This window comes from Ylistrum balloti, unplaced genomic scaffold (assembly GCF_031769215.1).
Source record: "Ylistrum balloti isolate Yb309-2 unplaced genomic scaffold, AGI_CSIRO_Ybal_v1 Utg370560, whole genome shotgun sequence".
NCBI lineage: Eukaryota > Metazoa > Mollusca > Bivalvia > Pectinida > Pectinidae > Ylistrum > Ylistrum balloti.
In genome coordinates this window covers 110,277-128,202 of record NW_026782352.1, presented here as the reverse complement: position 1 = coordinate 128,202, position 17,926 = coordinate 110,277, and the positions used below count along the sequence as shown (strand labels likewise).

The 17,926-nt window shown below is 32.9% G+C and overlaps 1 protein-coding gene across 1 annotated transcript in view; it reads left to right on the top strand.

Annotated features, from left to right (window-relative positions):
• Positions 1-3,412: 3,412 nt before the first annotated feature.
• Positions 3,413-17,926, top strand: part of LOC132556329 (sodium-coupled monocarboxylate transporter 1-like) — a 29,027-nt gene continuing 14,513 nt past the window's right edge. Inside the window, exons 1-7 of the mRNA XM_060220714.1 lie at positions 3,413-3,748; positions 6,157-6,192; positions 6,526-6,550; positions 11,723-11,790; positions 12,929-13,009; positions 13,929-14,002; positions 17,694-17,834. Coding sequence (XP_060076697.1) covers positions 3,413-3,748; positions 6,157-6,192; positions 6,526-6,550; positions 11,723-11,790; positions 12,929-13,009; positions 13,929-14,002; positions 17,694-17,834 — 761 coding nt within the window. The remainder of the gene's footprint in view (positions 3,749-6,156; positions 6,193-6,525; positions 6,551-11,722; positions 11,791-12,928; positions 13,010-13,928; positions 14,003-17,693; positions 17,835-17,926) is intronic.

Below are 17,926 nucleotides of genomic sequence, written 5' to 3'. Positions count from 1 at the left end.
ACAAACCCCACACTACCACATACAACCCCCACTCTACCACATACAATCCCCAAACTACCACATACAAACCCCACACTACCACATACAAACCCCACACTACCACATACAAACCCCACACTACCACATACAAACCCCACACTACCACATACAAACCCCACACTACCACATACAAACCCCACACTACCACAAACAAACCCCACACTACCACATACAAACCCCACACTACCACATACATACCCCACACTACCACATACAAACCCCACACTACCACATACAAACCCCACACTACCACATACAAACCCCACACTACCACATACAAACCCCACACTACCACATACAAACCCCACACTACCACATACAAACCCCACACTACCACATACAAACCCCACACTACCACATACAAACCCCACACTACCACATACAAACCCCACACTACCACATACAAACCCCACACTACCACATACAAACCCCACACTACCACATACAAACCCCACACAACCACATACAAACCCCACACTACCACATACAAACCCCACACTACCACATACAAACCCCACACTACCACATACAAACCCCACACTACCACATACAAACCCCACACTACCACATACAAACCCCACACTACCACATACAAACCCCACACTACCACATACAAACCCCAAACTACCACATACAAACCCCACACTACCACATACAAACCCCATACTGCCACATACAAACCCCATACTGCCACATACAAACCCCACACTACCACATACAAACCCCACACTACCACATACAAACCCCACACTACCACATACAAACCCCACACTACCACATACAAACCCCACACTACCACATACAAACCCCACACTACCACATACAAACCCCACACTACCACATACAAACCCCACACTACCACATACAAACCCCACACTGCCACATACAAACCCCACACTACCACATACAAACCCCACACTACCACATACAAACCCCACACTACCACATACAAACCCCACACTACCACATGCCACATACAAACCCCACACGTCCAGACGATTCCTAATTTAGAAACAAACAGATGTGAATCTTGTTGGGTATATTTTTGTATGCATTTACACACTATCTGATAGCTTTTGAAATGAATAAATAAAGATACCCACATTCTTGAATCGTCGTTGTTTTTATCGTGTTGTTGACCTACCTGTCTGTTTCATTTAAAATAAAAACAGTATCTATGGCTTATGACTGATACTGTAGATCTGCAAAACGAAAGTAGAATACCAAGAATTAGCGTTACGTAAATCCGGAAACGGAAATTACTTTCTATGTATTTAACTCTCTCTCTCTCTCTCTCTTGTAACATATGATGATATCAATGCAAAAGAAATCCATAAAAATCATTAAAAACGGCACTATTCTACCCCGATTCTGCCCGATCCGATCCTGTAAATCGTCTGACCCTAGCATCCTAGCAAAAGAATGTTACTATGAACCTGACAGGTTGCCCGATTTACAAATTTATCATGCCGCAATCTCCCACAATGACAATAATGTTCATATACTGTGACATTAGTGAAAATTGATGATAATTATTATTATTGAAGTATGTCATCATCGCAAGTGCAATATTGTTATGATCGACAACTCTGGTTGAATTACTTTCACTGTAGCATTGTGTTACTAGCTAGGACTTGTGCAAGTCTAGGGTTTCACTCGAAAAGTAAGCATTACCAGGACCTGGACTCACCAGCCGTTAAGAAAGGTAGATACATACCGGGAGAAGACTATACAATTAGGTATCTATGGGCCTTATAAAAGCACTTTCCATTTTCTTTATTTCACTAAATCACCCCTGTCATTACTGTATTTGCAGAAAATATTGTACCTAGCTTCCTTCCGAACTTGTATTTCATCACAAGCGCACGTGGTACGGTTCATCTTGGTGCACTAGGATGTAACCATGTAGGCCTATCGTGATCGTGCTTTAATTCTACCTCACGCGCGATTTCGCAATGTAGGCTGCAGCTCAATGACGACTTCATGTGGTAATATAATGTTGGATTATGAACAATTCATTATGAAGACAAAGCGTAAAGAACAACCAAAATTCCAAAATGATGTCTTCTGGGTATATATAAAGGTATTTATATATACCCAGAAGACATCATTATTTTGGTTACAGCAGTGTATGAGAATTTTACATGGCATCACCGTTTCGAAGAAACACGTACCAGGGGCGGATAACTATAAATTGTTGGCAAGACTTTCTCAAGTCTCAAAAACGTGTAATATGCTTGCTAACATCGAGGACATCACAATGTATATTGAACTAATTTTCCAGTGTGTGTATAGGTATTGATTACAATACTGATTAATACAACAAGTATGATCTATAATTAATTGATTCTTATTGATTACAATAAAATACCACAGCTTATAGTAACTAATGCTATTTTTTCCAACACAGGTCCTTAAAGGTTCTCTTCATCAGACTCGTTAAAACATCTTTTTTTAACAAGCAATAGATACAGAATAATGGCATTTGTGTAGTAGCTAGCATATATAAAGAATATGATTTCATGTTTGCAGAAAATGTTGTTATGAACCAACCAAGGTCTTCTTTGTAGGCTGTAGAATAGTTGAACAATTTATTTTGGGCCTATTGGGCCTCTTTCCTATATAGGTCTTGATACTCAGTTGACCTTTAATGCCAGTTGGCCTCTGGTTAATATTAAGGAGGCCAGTTGTTGAAGTCAGGTAAAGGTAACTATCATTTTGTCTAAAATAAAGTGTGCCATCTTGTTGTTGGAAATTTGTAGTTTTGTCTTTAGATTTCTTAGACAAATCTTCAAAGCACAAAGAACAGGTCAAGTCAAAGTACCATTGCATGGGAGAAGAGGTTTATGTGAATTAGCTAAAAGACACTTTCTGTAAATATACAGGATTTTAAGACATTGGTTGATCAAATGAAATGCTCAGCAGACAGATGTTTATCAATTATGCCTTTCAAGATATTTAACTTAATTTTGGGGTCAAATTTTGTCCCTACCAATTTATCAAAACAAATTGAACAGAGTTGATTTGTTTTCTTCTTTGGGTCAGAAAACTTGCTCATTGTTTTAACAAAAATGAGAGTAAGTTGTTGTCGACCAACCATTTGTGACTGGCTTCTAAAACTTTGGAGAGTTTAGTGGAAATAACATCCAGATTTTATGGGAAAGGATGATGGCACCATCATCAGCAGATGATAGAATATTTCCTGACGAGTCAATACTAAATTTCATCATCATCATCATCATCATCATCATCATCATCATCATCATCATCATCATCATCATCATCATCACAACTCGCTCATTAATCAATTAACATCATCGTACAATCAACTGAACTGAAATGATTGACAGTGCAATGTTTTTTTCAGATCGCCATGGAGAGGACTTTTAACGTAATAGATTGGATAGTATTTGTTGGACTACTATTGGTTTCTGTTGGTATTGGTGTGTACCATGCCTTGGCTGGAGGCCGACAGAGAACGACTGGTGAATTCCTGATGGGAAATAGGAAGATGAGTCTCATACCCACAGCCCTCTCCATCCTTGTCTCTTTCCAGTCCGCCATATTGATCTTGGGTGCTCCAGCTGAGGTGTACACCAAGGGGACTCAGTATTATTTGTATACTTTTGGACAGATGCTTGCCGTGCTACTGGCGTCTGTTGTTTATATTCCACTGTTTTATCCATTGAAGTTGACCAGTATGTATGAGGTAAACATTTACTTAATCAATATCATGTAATATTTTTCAAGTTTCCCTCATTCCGGCCTCTTTATCATAGTTATACTTTGATAGTGATGTAGGAAGTATTTTCCAATATGTTGATCATTTGTCATAAGATTGAAGTGTGATTTTAACCAGAAGCAGACTTCCTTACATTTGATTATGTACGGTGACTTTTAGTGACATTTCATCATATATACATGTGCAGTTTTTGTAAATTGATTGTAAGTTAAATGTTGTACACGATATGTATTGTACCAGTCCTTTGTTAGGTAAAGGATTCAGTTGGTAATACTTTATGACACGGGAAACGTTTGAAATAGGTGAAGTAGGTATTTCTTAGACTTGCAAATAGAATGGATAATGTAGCAGCTAGCTGTCAAAAACTTGAGACTGTTTAAAAGAAAGTAGTTTGAAAAAAAGACAAAATAAGGAGTAAAAATTGATGAAATATTCTAAATCTGAAATATCTCCAGAATGGAACACGTATTGGTGAATAAATTTCACAAAATCAAGACAGAGTCCTCAGCTTTTTCCTACCTGTTGTGTAATTACAGCGGATATATCTAAATCCATGGTTACATTTTCTGTAGAATGGATGATTCACATGTCAGTTTGAGGACAATGACAATCTCTTAGCTCAGTCTACCTCTCATGTTGCCTCCTCAATACTCCTGGGGTTATGTCCAGTATCACTTTCCAGAGGGCCTTAGTGTTCCTAATCCCTAGGGTATCAAGGATGCTGATATTGTCAGACAAACCTGACTTATTGTGTGGTGTTTGGGCCAGAGGATATTCCATCTAGGTTATCTCTGTGATACAAATAAATATTTTGTAACAGTACCTAGAACTATACAGAACTATACAGATTTATTTTTTTGTTACAGTACCTAGAACTATACAGAACTATACAGATATTATTTTTTTGTTACAGTACCTAGAACTATACAGAACTATACAGATTTATTTTTTTGTTACAGTACCTAGAACTATATACAGATTTATTTTTTGTTACTACCTAACTATACAGAACTATACAGATTTATTTTTTTGTTACAGTACCTAGAACAGAACTATACAGATTTATTTTTTTGTTACAGTACCTAGAACTATACAGAACTATACAGATTTATTTTTTGTTACAGAACTATACAGAACTATACAGATTTATTTTTTTGTTACAGTACCTAGAACTATACAGAACTATACAGATTTACTATATACAGAACTATACAGATTTATTTTTTTGTTACAGTACCTACCTATACAGAACTATACAGATTTATTTTTGTTACAGTACCTAGAACTATACAGAACTATACAGATTTATTTTTTGTTACAGTACCTAGAACTATACAGAACTATACAGATTTATTTTTTTTTGTTACAGTACCTAGAACTATACAGAACTATACAGATTTATTTTTTGTTAACAGTACCTAGAACTATACAGAACTATACAGATTTATTTTTTGTTACAGTACCTAGAACTATACAGAACTATACAGATTTATTTTTTTTTTGTTACAGTACCTAGAACTATACAGAACTATACAGATTTATTTTTTGTTACAGAACTATACAGAACTATACAGATTTATTTTTTTGTTACAGTACCCAGAACTATACAGATTGATTTTTTTGTTACAGTACCTAGAACTATACAGAACTATACAGATTTATTTTTTTGTAACAGTACCTAGAACTATACAGAACTATACAGATTTATTTTTGTTACAGTACCTAGAACTATACAGAACTATACAGATTTATTTTTTTGTTACAGTACCTAGAACTATACAGAACTATACAGATTTATTTTTTTGTTACAGTACCTTGAACTATGCAGAACTATACAGATTTATTTTTTGTAACAGTACCTAGAACTATACAGAACTATACAGATTTATTTTTTTGTAACAGTACCTTGAACTATACAGAACTATACAGATTTATTTTTTTGTAACAGTACCTTGAACTATACAGAACTATACAGATTTATTTTTTTGTTACAGTACCTAGAACTATACAGAACTATACAGATTTATTTTTTTGTACCTACTATACAGAACTATACAGAACTATACAGATTTATTTTTTTGTTACAGTACCTAGAACTATACAGAACTATACAGATTTATTTTTTGTTACAGTACCTAGAACTATACAGAACTATACAGATTTATTTTTTGTTACAGTACCTTGAACTATACAGAACTATACAGATTTATTTTTTTGTAACAGTACCTAGAACTATACAGAACTATACAGATTTATTTTTTTGTAACAGTACCTAGAACTATACAGAACTATACAGATTTATTTTTTGTTACAGTTTATTTTTTGTTACAGTACCTAGAACTATACAGAACTTACAGATTTATTTTTTGTTACAGTACCTAGAACATAAGAACTATACAGATTTATTTTTTGTAACAGTACAGAACTAGGTAAGATTTATATTTGTACAGAACTATACAGATTTATTTTTTGTTACAGTACCTTTGAACTATACAGAACTATACAGATATATTTTTTGTTACAGTACCTAGAACTTACAGAACTATACAGATTTATTTTTTGTTACAGTACTAGAACTATACAGAACTATTACAAATTTATTTTTTGTTCACAGTACCTCAGAACTATACATTGGATTTATTTTTTGTTACAGTACCTTGAACTATACAGAACTATACAGATTTTTTTGTTACAGTACCTAGAACTATACAGATTACAGATTTATTTTTTGTTACAGTACCTAGATATACAGAATTATATTGTGTAAAAGTATATCATTGTATATCATTATACCATTGTGTTTACTGTGATTCTTTGTCAGTGTATTCATTATACCATTGTGTTTACTGTGATTCTTTGTCAGTGTACATTCATCATATACCATTGTGTTTACTGTGATTCTTTGTCAGTGTATATCATTATACCATTGTGTTTACTGTGATTCTTTGTCAGTGTACATCATTATACCATTGTGTTTACTGTGATTCTTTGTCAGTGTATATCATTATACCATTGTGTTTACTGTGATTCTTTGTCAGTGTACATCATTATACCATTGTGTTTACTGTGATTCTTTGTCAGTGTATATCATTATACCATTGTGTTTACTGTGATTCTTTGTCAGTGTACATCATTATACCATTGTGTTTACTGTGATTCTTTGTCAGTGTATATCATTATACCATTGTGTTTACTGTGATTCTTTGTCAGTGTATATCATTATACCATTGTGTTTACTGTGATTCTTTGTCAGTGTATATCTCATCATTATACCATTGTGTTTACTGTGATTCTTTGTCAGTGTACATCATTATACCATTGTGTTTACTGTGATTCTTTGTCAGTGTACATCTCATCATTATACCATTGTGTTTACTGTGATTCTTTGTCAGTGTATATCATTATACCATTGTGTTTACTGTGATTCTTTGTCAGTGTACATCATTATACCATTGTGTTTACTGTGATTCTTTGTCAGTGTATATCATTATACCATTGTGTTTACTGTGATTCTTTGTCAGTGTATATCATTATACCATTGTGTTTACTGTGATTCTTTGTCAGTGTACATCATTATACCATTGTGTTTACTGTGATTCTTTGTCAGTGTACATCATTATACCATTGTGTTTACTGTGATTCTTTGTCAGTGTATATCATTATACCATTGTGTTTACTGTGATTCTTTGTCAGTGTATATCATTATACCATTGTGTTTACTGTGATTCTTTGTCAGTGTACATCATTATACCATTGTGTTTACTGTGATTCTTTGTCAGTGTATATCATTATACCATTGTGTTTACTGTGATTCTTTGTCAGTGTACATCATTATACCATTGTGTTTACTGTGATTCTTTGTCAGTGTATATCATCATCAGTGTATATCTCATCATTATACCATTGTGTTTACTGTGATTCTTTGTCAGTGTATATCATTATACCATTGTGTTTACTGTGATTCTTTGTCAGTGTACATCATTATACCATTGTGTTTACTGTGATTCTTTGTCAGTGTATATCATTATACCATTGTGTTTACTGTGATTCTTTGTCAGTGTACATCATTATACCATTGTGTTTACTGTGATTCTTTGTCAGTGTATATCTCATCATTATACCATTGTGTTTACTGTGATTCTTTGTCAGTGTACATCATTATACCATTGTGTTTACTGTGATTCTTTGTCAGTGTATATCTCATCATTATACCATTGTGTTTACTGTGATTCTTTGTCAGTGTATATCATTATACCATTGTGTTTACTGTGATTCTTTGTCAGTGTACATCATTATACCATTGTGTTTACTGTGATTCTTTGTCAGTGTACATCATTATACCATTGTGTTTACTGTGATTCTTTGTCAGTGTATATCTCATCATTATACCATTGTGTTTACTGTGATTCTTTGTCAGTGTATATCATTATACCATTGTGTTTACTGTGATTCTTTGTCAGTGTACATCATTATACCATTGTGTTTACTGTGATTCTTTGTCAGTGTACCATTGTGTTTACTGTGATTCTTTGTCAGTGTATATCATTATACCATTGTGTTTACTGTGATTCTTTGTCAGTGTATATCATTATACCATTGTGTTTACCATTGTGTTTATTCTGTATCATTATACCATTGTGTTTACTGTGATTCTTTGTCAGTGTACATCATTATACCATTGTGTTTACTGTGATTCTTTGTCAGTGTACATCATTATACCATTGTGTTTACTGTGATTCTTTGTCAGTGTATATCATTATACCATTGTGTTTACTGTGATTCTTTGTCAGTGTATATCTGTGATTATACCATTGTGTTTACTGTGATTCTTTGTCAGTGTATATCATTATACCATTGTGTTTACTGTGATTCTTTGTCAGTGTATATCATTATACCATTGTGTTTACTGTGATTCTTTGTCAGTGTATATCATTATACCATTGTGTTTACTGTGATTCTTTGTCATGTACCATTGTGTTTACTGTGATTCTTTGTCAGTGTACATCATTATACCATTGTGTTTACTGTGATTCTTTGTCAGTGTATATCATTATACCATTGTGTTTACTGTGATTCTTTGTCAGTGTATATCATTATACCATTGTGTTTACTGTGATTCTTTGTCAGTGTACATCATTATACCATTGTGTTTACTGTGATTCTTTGTCAGTGTACATCTCATCATTATACCATTGTGTTTACTGTGATTCTTTGTCAGTGTATATCTCATACATTATACCATTGTGTTTACTGTGATTCTTTGTCAGTGTACATCATTGTGTTTACTGTGATTCTTTGTCAGTGTATATCATTATACCATTGTGTTTACATTATACCATTGTGTTTACTGTGATTCTTTGTCAGTGTATATCATTATACCATTGTGTTTACTGTGATTCTTTGTCAGTGTACATCATTATACCATTGTGTTTACTGTGATTCTTTGTCAGTGTATATCATTATACCATTGTGTTTACTGTGATTCTTTGTCAGTGTATATCTCATCATTATACCATTGTGTTTACTGTGATTCTTTGTCAGTGTACATCTCATCATTATACCATTGTGTTTACTGTGATTCTTTGTCAGTGTACATCTCATCATTATACCATTGTGTTTACTGTGATTCTTTGTCAGTGTATATCATTATACCTTTGTGTTTTCTGTGATTCTTGGTCAGTGTATATCATTATACCATTGTGTTTACTGTGATTCTTTGTCAGTGTACATCATTATACCATTGTGTTTACTGTGATTCTTTGTCAGTGTATATCATTATACCATTGTGTTTACTGTGATTCTTTGTCAGTGTATATCATTATACCATTGTGTTTACTGTGATTCTTTGTCAGTGTACATCATTATACCATTGTGTTTACTGTGATTCTTTGTCAGTGTACATCATTATACCATTGTGTTTACTGTGATTCTTTGTCAGTGTATATCATTATACCATTGTGTTTACTGTGATTCTTTGTCCAGTGTACTGTGATTCTTTGTCAGTGTATATCATTATACCATTGTGTTTACTGTGATTCTTTGTCAGTGTATATCATTATACCATTGTGTTTACTGTGATTCTTTGTAGTGTACTATCTCATCATTGTGTTTATTCTTTGTCACCATTGTGTTTACTGTGATTCTTTGTCAGTGTACATCATTATACCATTGTGTTTACTGTGATTCTTTGTCAGTGTATATCATTATACCATTGTGTTTACTGTGATTCTTTGTCAGTGTACATCTCATCATTATACCATTGTGTTTACTGTGATTCTTTGTCAGTGTACATCATTATACCATTGTGTTTACTGTGATTCTTTGTCAGTGTATATCATTATACCATTGTGTTTACTGTGATTCTTTGTCAGTGTATATCTCATCATTATACCATTGTGTTTACTGTGATTCTTTGTCAGTGTATATCATTATACCATTGTGTTTACTGTGATTCTTTGTCAGTGTACATCATTATACCATTGTGTTTACTGTGATTCTTTGTCAGTGTACTGTGATTCTTTGTCATCATTATACCATTGTGTTTACTGTGATTCTTTGTCAGTGTACATCATTATACCATTGTGTTTACTGTGATTCTTTGTCAGTGTACATATCATTATACCATTGTGTTTACTGTGATTCTTTGTCAGTGTATATCATTATACCATTGTGTTTACTGTGATTCTTTGTCAGTGTATATCATTATACCATTGTGTTTACTGTGATTCTTTGTCAGTGTATATCTCATTATTATACCATTGTGTTTACTGTGATTCTTTGTCAGTGTATATCATTATACCATTGTGTTTACTGTGATTCTTTGTCAGTGTACATCTCATCATTATACCATTGTGTTTACTGTGATTCTTTGTCAGTGTACATCTCATCATTATACCATTGTGTTTACTGTGATTCTTTGTCAGTGTATATCATTATACCATTGTGTTTACTGTGATTCTTTGTCAGTGTACATCATTATACCATTGTGTTTACTGTGATTCTTTGTCAGTGTACATCATTATACCATTGTGTTTACTGTGATTCTTTGTCAGTGTATATCATTATACCACTGTGTTTACTGTGATTCTTTGTCAGTGTACATCATTATACCATTGTGTTTACTGTGATTCTTTGTCAGTGTACATCATTATACCATTGTGTTTACTGTGATTCTTTGTCAGTGTATATCATTATACCATTGTGTTTACTGTGATTCTTTGTCAGTGTACATCTCATCATTATACCATTGTGTTTACTGTGATTCTTTGTCAGTGTATATCATTATACCATTGTGTTTACTGTGATTCTTTGTCAGTGTATATCTCATCATTATACCATTGTGTTTACTGTGATTCTTTGTCAGTGTACATCATTATACCATTGTGTTTACTGTGATTCTTTGTCAGTGTATATCATTATACCATTGTGTTTACTGTGATTCTTTGTCAGTGTACATCTCATCATTATACCATTGTGTTTACTGTGATTCTTTGTCAGTGTACATCATTATACCATTGTGTTTACTGTGATTCTTTGTCAGTGTATATCATTATACCATTGTGTTTACTGTGATTCTTTGTCAGTGTATATCTCATCATTATACCATTGTGTTTACTGTGATTCTTTGTCAGTGTATATCATTATACCATTGTGTTTACTGTGATTCTTTGTCAGTGTACATCATTATACCATTGTGTTTACTGTGATTCTTTGTCAGTGTATATCATTATACCACTGTGTTTACTGTGATTCTTTGTCAGTGTACATCATTATACCATTGTGTTTACTGTGATTCTTTGTCAGTGTACATCATTATACCATTGTGTTTACTGTGATTCTTTGTCAGTGTATATCATTATACCATTGTGTTTACTGTGATTCTTTGTCAGTGTAAATCTCATCATTATACCATTGTGTACACCTTTTCTATCTTTATTTCAGTGACTGGTTTCCCGGAGTGGGCATCCTTCATTACCATTGGTGTTGTTTGCACCTTGTATACTTTTCTTGTAAGTCAAGTTTTAAATTTTTACCTCTCAGTACTGATGATAGGGCGGATCCCAAAGAGATTGGTCTGTTATAGATATTCAGGCTTGCCTTCTGTTTTAGGGAATGTGTGAGAGTCTTAGGTTTCTCTATCCCCACAAGGAATGAAGGAGAACTTACAATCTTTGTTTCCCTATATCACTGTTGTTTCCCATTACCACACACCCAGTCAATGGCATGTCTCGTGAACTCCTCAATAGATTAGGAAAATAGTCCCCTATCAAAGCTTCTTTTAGGAATGGATTTGTGTCTTACAAATTTTTGCTAGTTATTTGTTTTGTTATAAACCATTCTCAATACTACATGGGTTTCTGCATGCCTGGAATGTGTCATAGCAAAGTTGAAGGCACAGGCGAAGTATAATGATTGGTTCAGGAGAAGAAAAGTAACCAATCACAGACTGATATGAAACTCATATTTTCAATGTAGGAAAGTATATAAAATCATTTTGTTTGGAAAAAAATATTTTAAATGACAATTGTTGTACAAATTTTGAAACAAAGTATTTTTATTTCAAGGAAAACCAATAATTTTGTTGAATATTACAAATAAACACGTTTTTTTTATCATTCTTGTGATCAAATATCCTGACAGCTCATCTTTTTGAATTCACAATCATCATAAAACATGTATAAAATCTGGAGTGCTTTTACATCATGCCACTCTATATTGTTATTTCCCAGACAAAATATCTATAAACTTACGATAACTGTATAGTGAGTTATCTCCCTTTGTACCTTGACGGGGTGGACTGATCACTGTGATATGGTTGAATGCATTTCATTTGTGTACTTGTGATTGTATAGTGAGTTATCTCCCTTTGTACCTTGATGGGATGGACTGAATGCTGTGATATGGGTTAATGCATTTCAGTAGTGTACTTGTGATTGTATAGTGAGTTATCTCCCTTTGTACCTTGATGGGATGGACTGAATGCTGTGATATGGGTTAATGCATTTCAGTAGTGTACTTGTGATTGTATAGTGAGTTATCTCCCTTTGTACCTTGACAGGTTTGACTGAACTGTGTGATATGGATGAATGCACTTCAGTAGTGTACTTGTGATTGTATAGTGAGTTATCTCCCTTTGTACCTTGACAGGGTGGACTGAAGGCTGTGATATGGGTGGACGCATTTCAATTCTTGATCATGATGGCTGGTATACTGGTAATTATTTGCAAGGTAAGACAATAATTATCCCTGATCATGTTCTTTAACAGGTCTGTTCCTGCCTGTTATGTCTAATATTAAACACTACAATTCCAAAACATTATTTATCGTTGATTTTTAGCTTACCTGGATAACCTTGACTAGGACTATGCTATACACACCTAGTGTCAACATGTATTTATGTTTTCCTTGTACAATTGTTATCAGTCTATATATATATTATGATATTATGATACTGATATCACTTAATTTTACCAATTTTTAGGGATGTCGTGGTAGGGTAACATTTAGGCAGTTATAGGATTTCTAGGCTAGGAGTTTAGTGATGTAGATTGTGAGTTTGAGGCTTAGATAGGGGAACTAGTAAAAAATTATCTTCCATTGTCAGTTGTGTTACAATGTTTAAAATATATATGTGTATATACTCCCAACATAGGCAGTTTCCAGTTACAGTGTCTATATACATTACTGTGATATATTTCTAGCTAAAAACAATGTTGAGAAACCTTAATGTTAGAAATCAGAAGAAAATTAATGTAAAATTATTGCAAAGTTACTGATTTACAAACAGCAACAAAAACCAAAAATAGATTAACATTAAACATTAGAATTACTTTCAATAAGAAGAAAAAGATTGACATATTTTTCTTTTGAAATGGAGACAATATTGGTACTATGAAGGCAGCATTAATACCAGGAACACTGTATCGCTTTTTTGTTGGCATGGAGACAGTATTGTTTCTATGGAGACAGTGTTGTTACTATGGAGACAGTCTAATTGCTATGGAAACAATATTGGTGTTATGGACACAGTATTGCTACTATAAAGGCAATATTGTAACTGTGTTTCAACTTGATCCCAGGAGGGGCACAGTATGAAGATGATAAATGGTGATCCATATAGGATATATCTTTGTTTTTCCTACACCAGGGGGTGCTGGAGGTTGGAGGATTCAGTGAGGTGTGGAGACTGAACCAGGAATGGGACAGAGTTAACTTTTGGAAGTAAGATGTGTAATAGACCAGAATTTAAATATAGGATGAAATTTGAAGTTAAAGTTATAAAAAGTTTATTAAGAGTGAATGTATCTCTGTGCAAAATGAATCAGTCAGTGAAGAAAGGGAAATGTCCTTCTTTATGTACAATATACACAGTAAAATGTGAATGACAACTAGATAACTTAAGGGGAAGTCAATATGTACAATATACACAGTAAAATGTGAATGACAACTAGATAACTTAAGGGGAAGTCAATATGTACAATATACACAGTAAAATGTGAATGACAACTAGATAACTTAAGGGGAAGTCAATATGTACAATATACACAGTAAAATGTGAATGACAACTAGATAACTTAAGGGGAAGTCAATATGTACAATATACACAGTAAAATGTGAATGACAACTAGATAACTTAAGGGGAAGTCAATATGTACAATATACACAGTAAAATGTGAATGACAACTAGATAACTTAAGGGGAAGTCAATATGTACAATATACACAGTAAAATGTGAATGACAACTAGATAACTTAAGGGGAAGTCAATATGTACAATATACACAGTAAAATGTGAATGACAACTAGATAACTTAAGGGGAAGTCAATATGTACAATATACACAGTAAAATGTGAATGACAACTAGATAACTTTAGGGGAAGTCAATATGTACAATATACACAGTAAAATGTGAATGACAACTAGATAACTTAAGGGGAAGTCAATATGTACAATATACACAGTAAAATTGACAACTAGATAACTTAAGGGGAAGTGTACAATATACACAGTAAAATGACAACACAGTAAAATAACAACTAGATAAGGGGAAGTCAATATGTACAATATACACAGTAAAATAAGGGGAAGTCAATATGTACAATATACACAGTAAAATGTGAATGAATATGACAATATACTAGATAACTTAAGGGGAAGTCAATATTTACAATATACACAGTAAAATGTGAATGACAACTAGATAACTTAAGGGGAAGTCAATATGTACAATATACACAGTAAAATGTGAATGAATGACAATATGTACAATATACACAGAAAATAACTTAAGGGGAAGTCAATATGTACAATATACACAGTAAAATGTGAATGACAACTAGATAACTTAAGGGGAAGTCAATATACAATATACAATATACACAGTAAAATGTGAATGACAACTAGATAACTTAAGGGGAAGTCAATATGTAAATATACACAGTAAAATGTGAATGACAATATGTACAATATACACAGTAAAATGTGAATGACAACTAGATAACTTAAGGGGAAGTCAATATGTACAATATACACAGTAAAATGTGAATGTGAATGACAACTAGATAACTTAAGGGGAAGTCAATATGTACAATATACACAGTAAAATGTGAATGATAACTGGGGAAACTGTAAAATGTGAATGACAATATACACAGTAGATAAATTAAGGGGAAGTAAATATGTACAATATACACAGTAAAATGTGAATGAATGACAACTAGATAACTTAAGGGGAAGTCAATATGTACAATATACACAGTAAAATGTGAATGACAACTAGATAACTTAAGGGGAAGTCAATATGTACAATATACACAGTAAAATGTGAATGACAACTAGATAACTTAAGGGGAAGTCAATATGTACAATATACACAGTAAAATGTGAATGACAACTAGATAACTTAAGGGGAAGTCAATATGTACAATAAAATGTGAATGACAACACAGTAAAATGTAAAAAATGTGAATGACAACTAGATAACTTAAGGGGAAGTCAATATGTACAATATACACAGTAAAATGTGAATGACAACTAGATAACTTAAGGGGAAGTCAATATGTACAATATACACAGTAAAATGTGAATGACAACTAGATAACTTAAGGGGAAGTCAATATGTACAATATACACAGTAAAATGTGAATGATAACTTAAGGGGAAGTCAATATGTAATACACAGTAAAATGTGAATGAAGTCAATATGTACAATATACACAGTAAAATGTGAATGACAACTAGATAACTTAAGGGGAAGTCAATATGTACAATATACACAGTAAAATGTGAATGACAACTAGATAACTTAAGGGGAAGTAAATATGTACAATATACACAGTAAAATGTGAATGACAACTAACTTAAGGGGAAGTCAATGTATATACACAGTAAAATGTGAATGACAACTAGATAACTTAAGGGGAAGTCAATATGTACAATATACACAGTAAAATGTGAATGACAACTAGAACTTAAGGGGAAGTAACTATACAGTAAAATGGGACAGTAACAAAGTATATGTACAATATACACAGTAAAATGTGAATGACAACTAGATAACTTAAGGGGAAGTCAATATGTACAATATACACAGTAAAATGTGAATGACAACTAGATAACTTAAGGGGAAGTCAATATGTACAATATACACAGTAAAATAACTTAAGGGGAAGTCAATATGTACAATATACACAGTAAAATGTGAATGACAACTAGATAACTTAAGGGGAAGTAAATATGTACAATATACACAGTAAAATGTGAATGACAACTAGATAACTTAAGGGGAAGTAAATATGTACAATATACACAGTAAAATGTGAATGACAACTAGATAACTTAAGGGGAAGTCAATATGTACAATATACACAGTAAAATGTGAATGACAACTAGAAACTGACAATATGTACAATATACACAGTAAAATGTGAACTTAAGGGGAAGTCAATATGTACAATATACACAGTAAAATGTGAATGTGAATGACAACTAGATAACTTAAGGGGAAGTCAATATGTACAATATACACAGTAAAATGTGAATGACAACTAGATAACTTAAGGGGAAGTCAATATGTACAATATACACAGTAAAATGTGAATGGAATGACAACTAGATAACTTAAGGGGAAGTAAATATGTACAATATACACAGTAAAATGTGAATGGAATGACAACTAGATAACTTAAGGGGAAGTCAATATGTACAATATACACAGTAAAATGTGAATGGAATGACAACTAGATAACTTAAGGGGAAGTCAATATGTACAATATACACAGTAAAATGTGAATGGAATGACAACTAGATAACTTAAGGGGAAGTCAATATGTACAATATACACAGTAAAATGTGAATGACAACTAGATAACTTAAGGGGAAGTTAATATGTACAATATACACAGTAAAATGTGAATGGAATGACAACTAGATAACTTAAGGGGAAGTAAATATGTACAATATACACAGTAAAATGTGAATGGAATGACAACTAGATAACTTAAGGGGAAGTCAATATGTACAATATACACAGTAAAATGTGAATGGAATGACAACTAGATAACTTAAGGGGAAGTAAATATGTACAATATACACAGTAAAATGTGAATGGAATGACAACTAGATAACTTAAGGGGAAGTCAATATGTACAATATACACAGTAAAATGTGAATGGAATGACAACTAGATAACTTAAGGGGAAGTAAATATGTATGCAGACTCTGAAGCTCAAAACGACAAAGTTATTTATAGATTTCTCAAGGAACTTAGCACCACTGTTCATATCTCATCATCACAAAAATGAAGAGGTGAAAATCATGGGTTGCAAATATTAATTCATAAAACACTTTCCTAAATAAGACATGCTTCAAATGATAGACAGACAATATGACTGTGTGATATTATGTTTTCTAGCTTTGATCCTGATCCAACAGTACGACATACATTCTGGGGTCTAGTTGTGGGATCAACCCTTAACTGGGTCGGGTCATATGGTGCTAGTCAATCCAGTATTCAACGTTACAGTGCCCTCCGGAGCCTTAAAGAAGCCAAAATGTAATGGAACCATCTCTTCTGGTATATTACGTAAATGTTTGGCATTGTCAAAAAAAACTACTTCCAGTGAAGAAAAAAGCATTTAAAGAAAT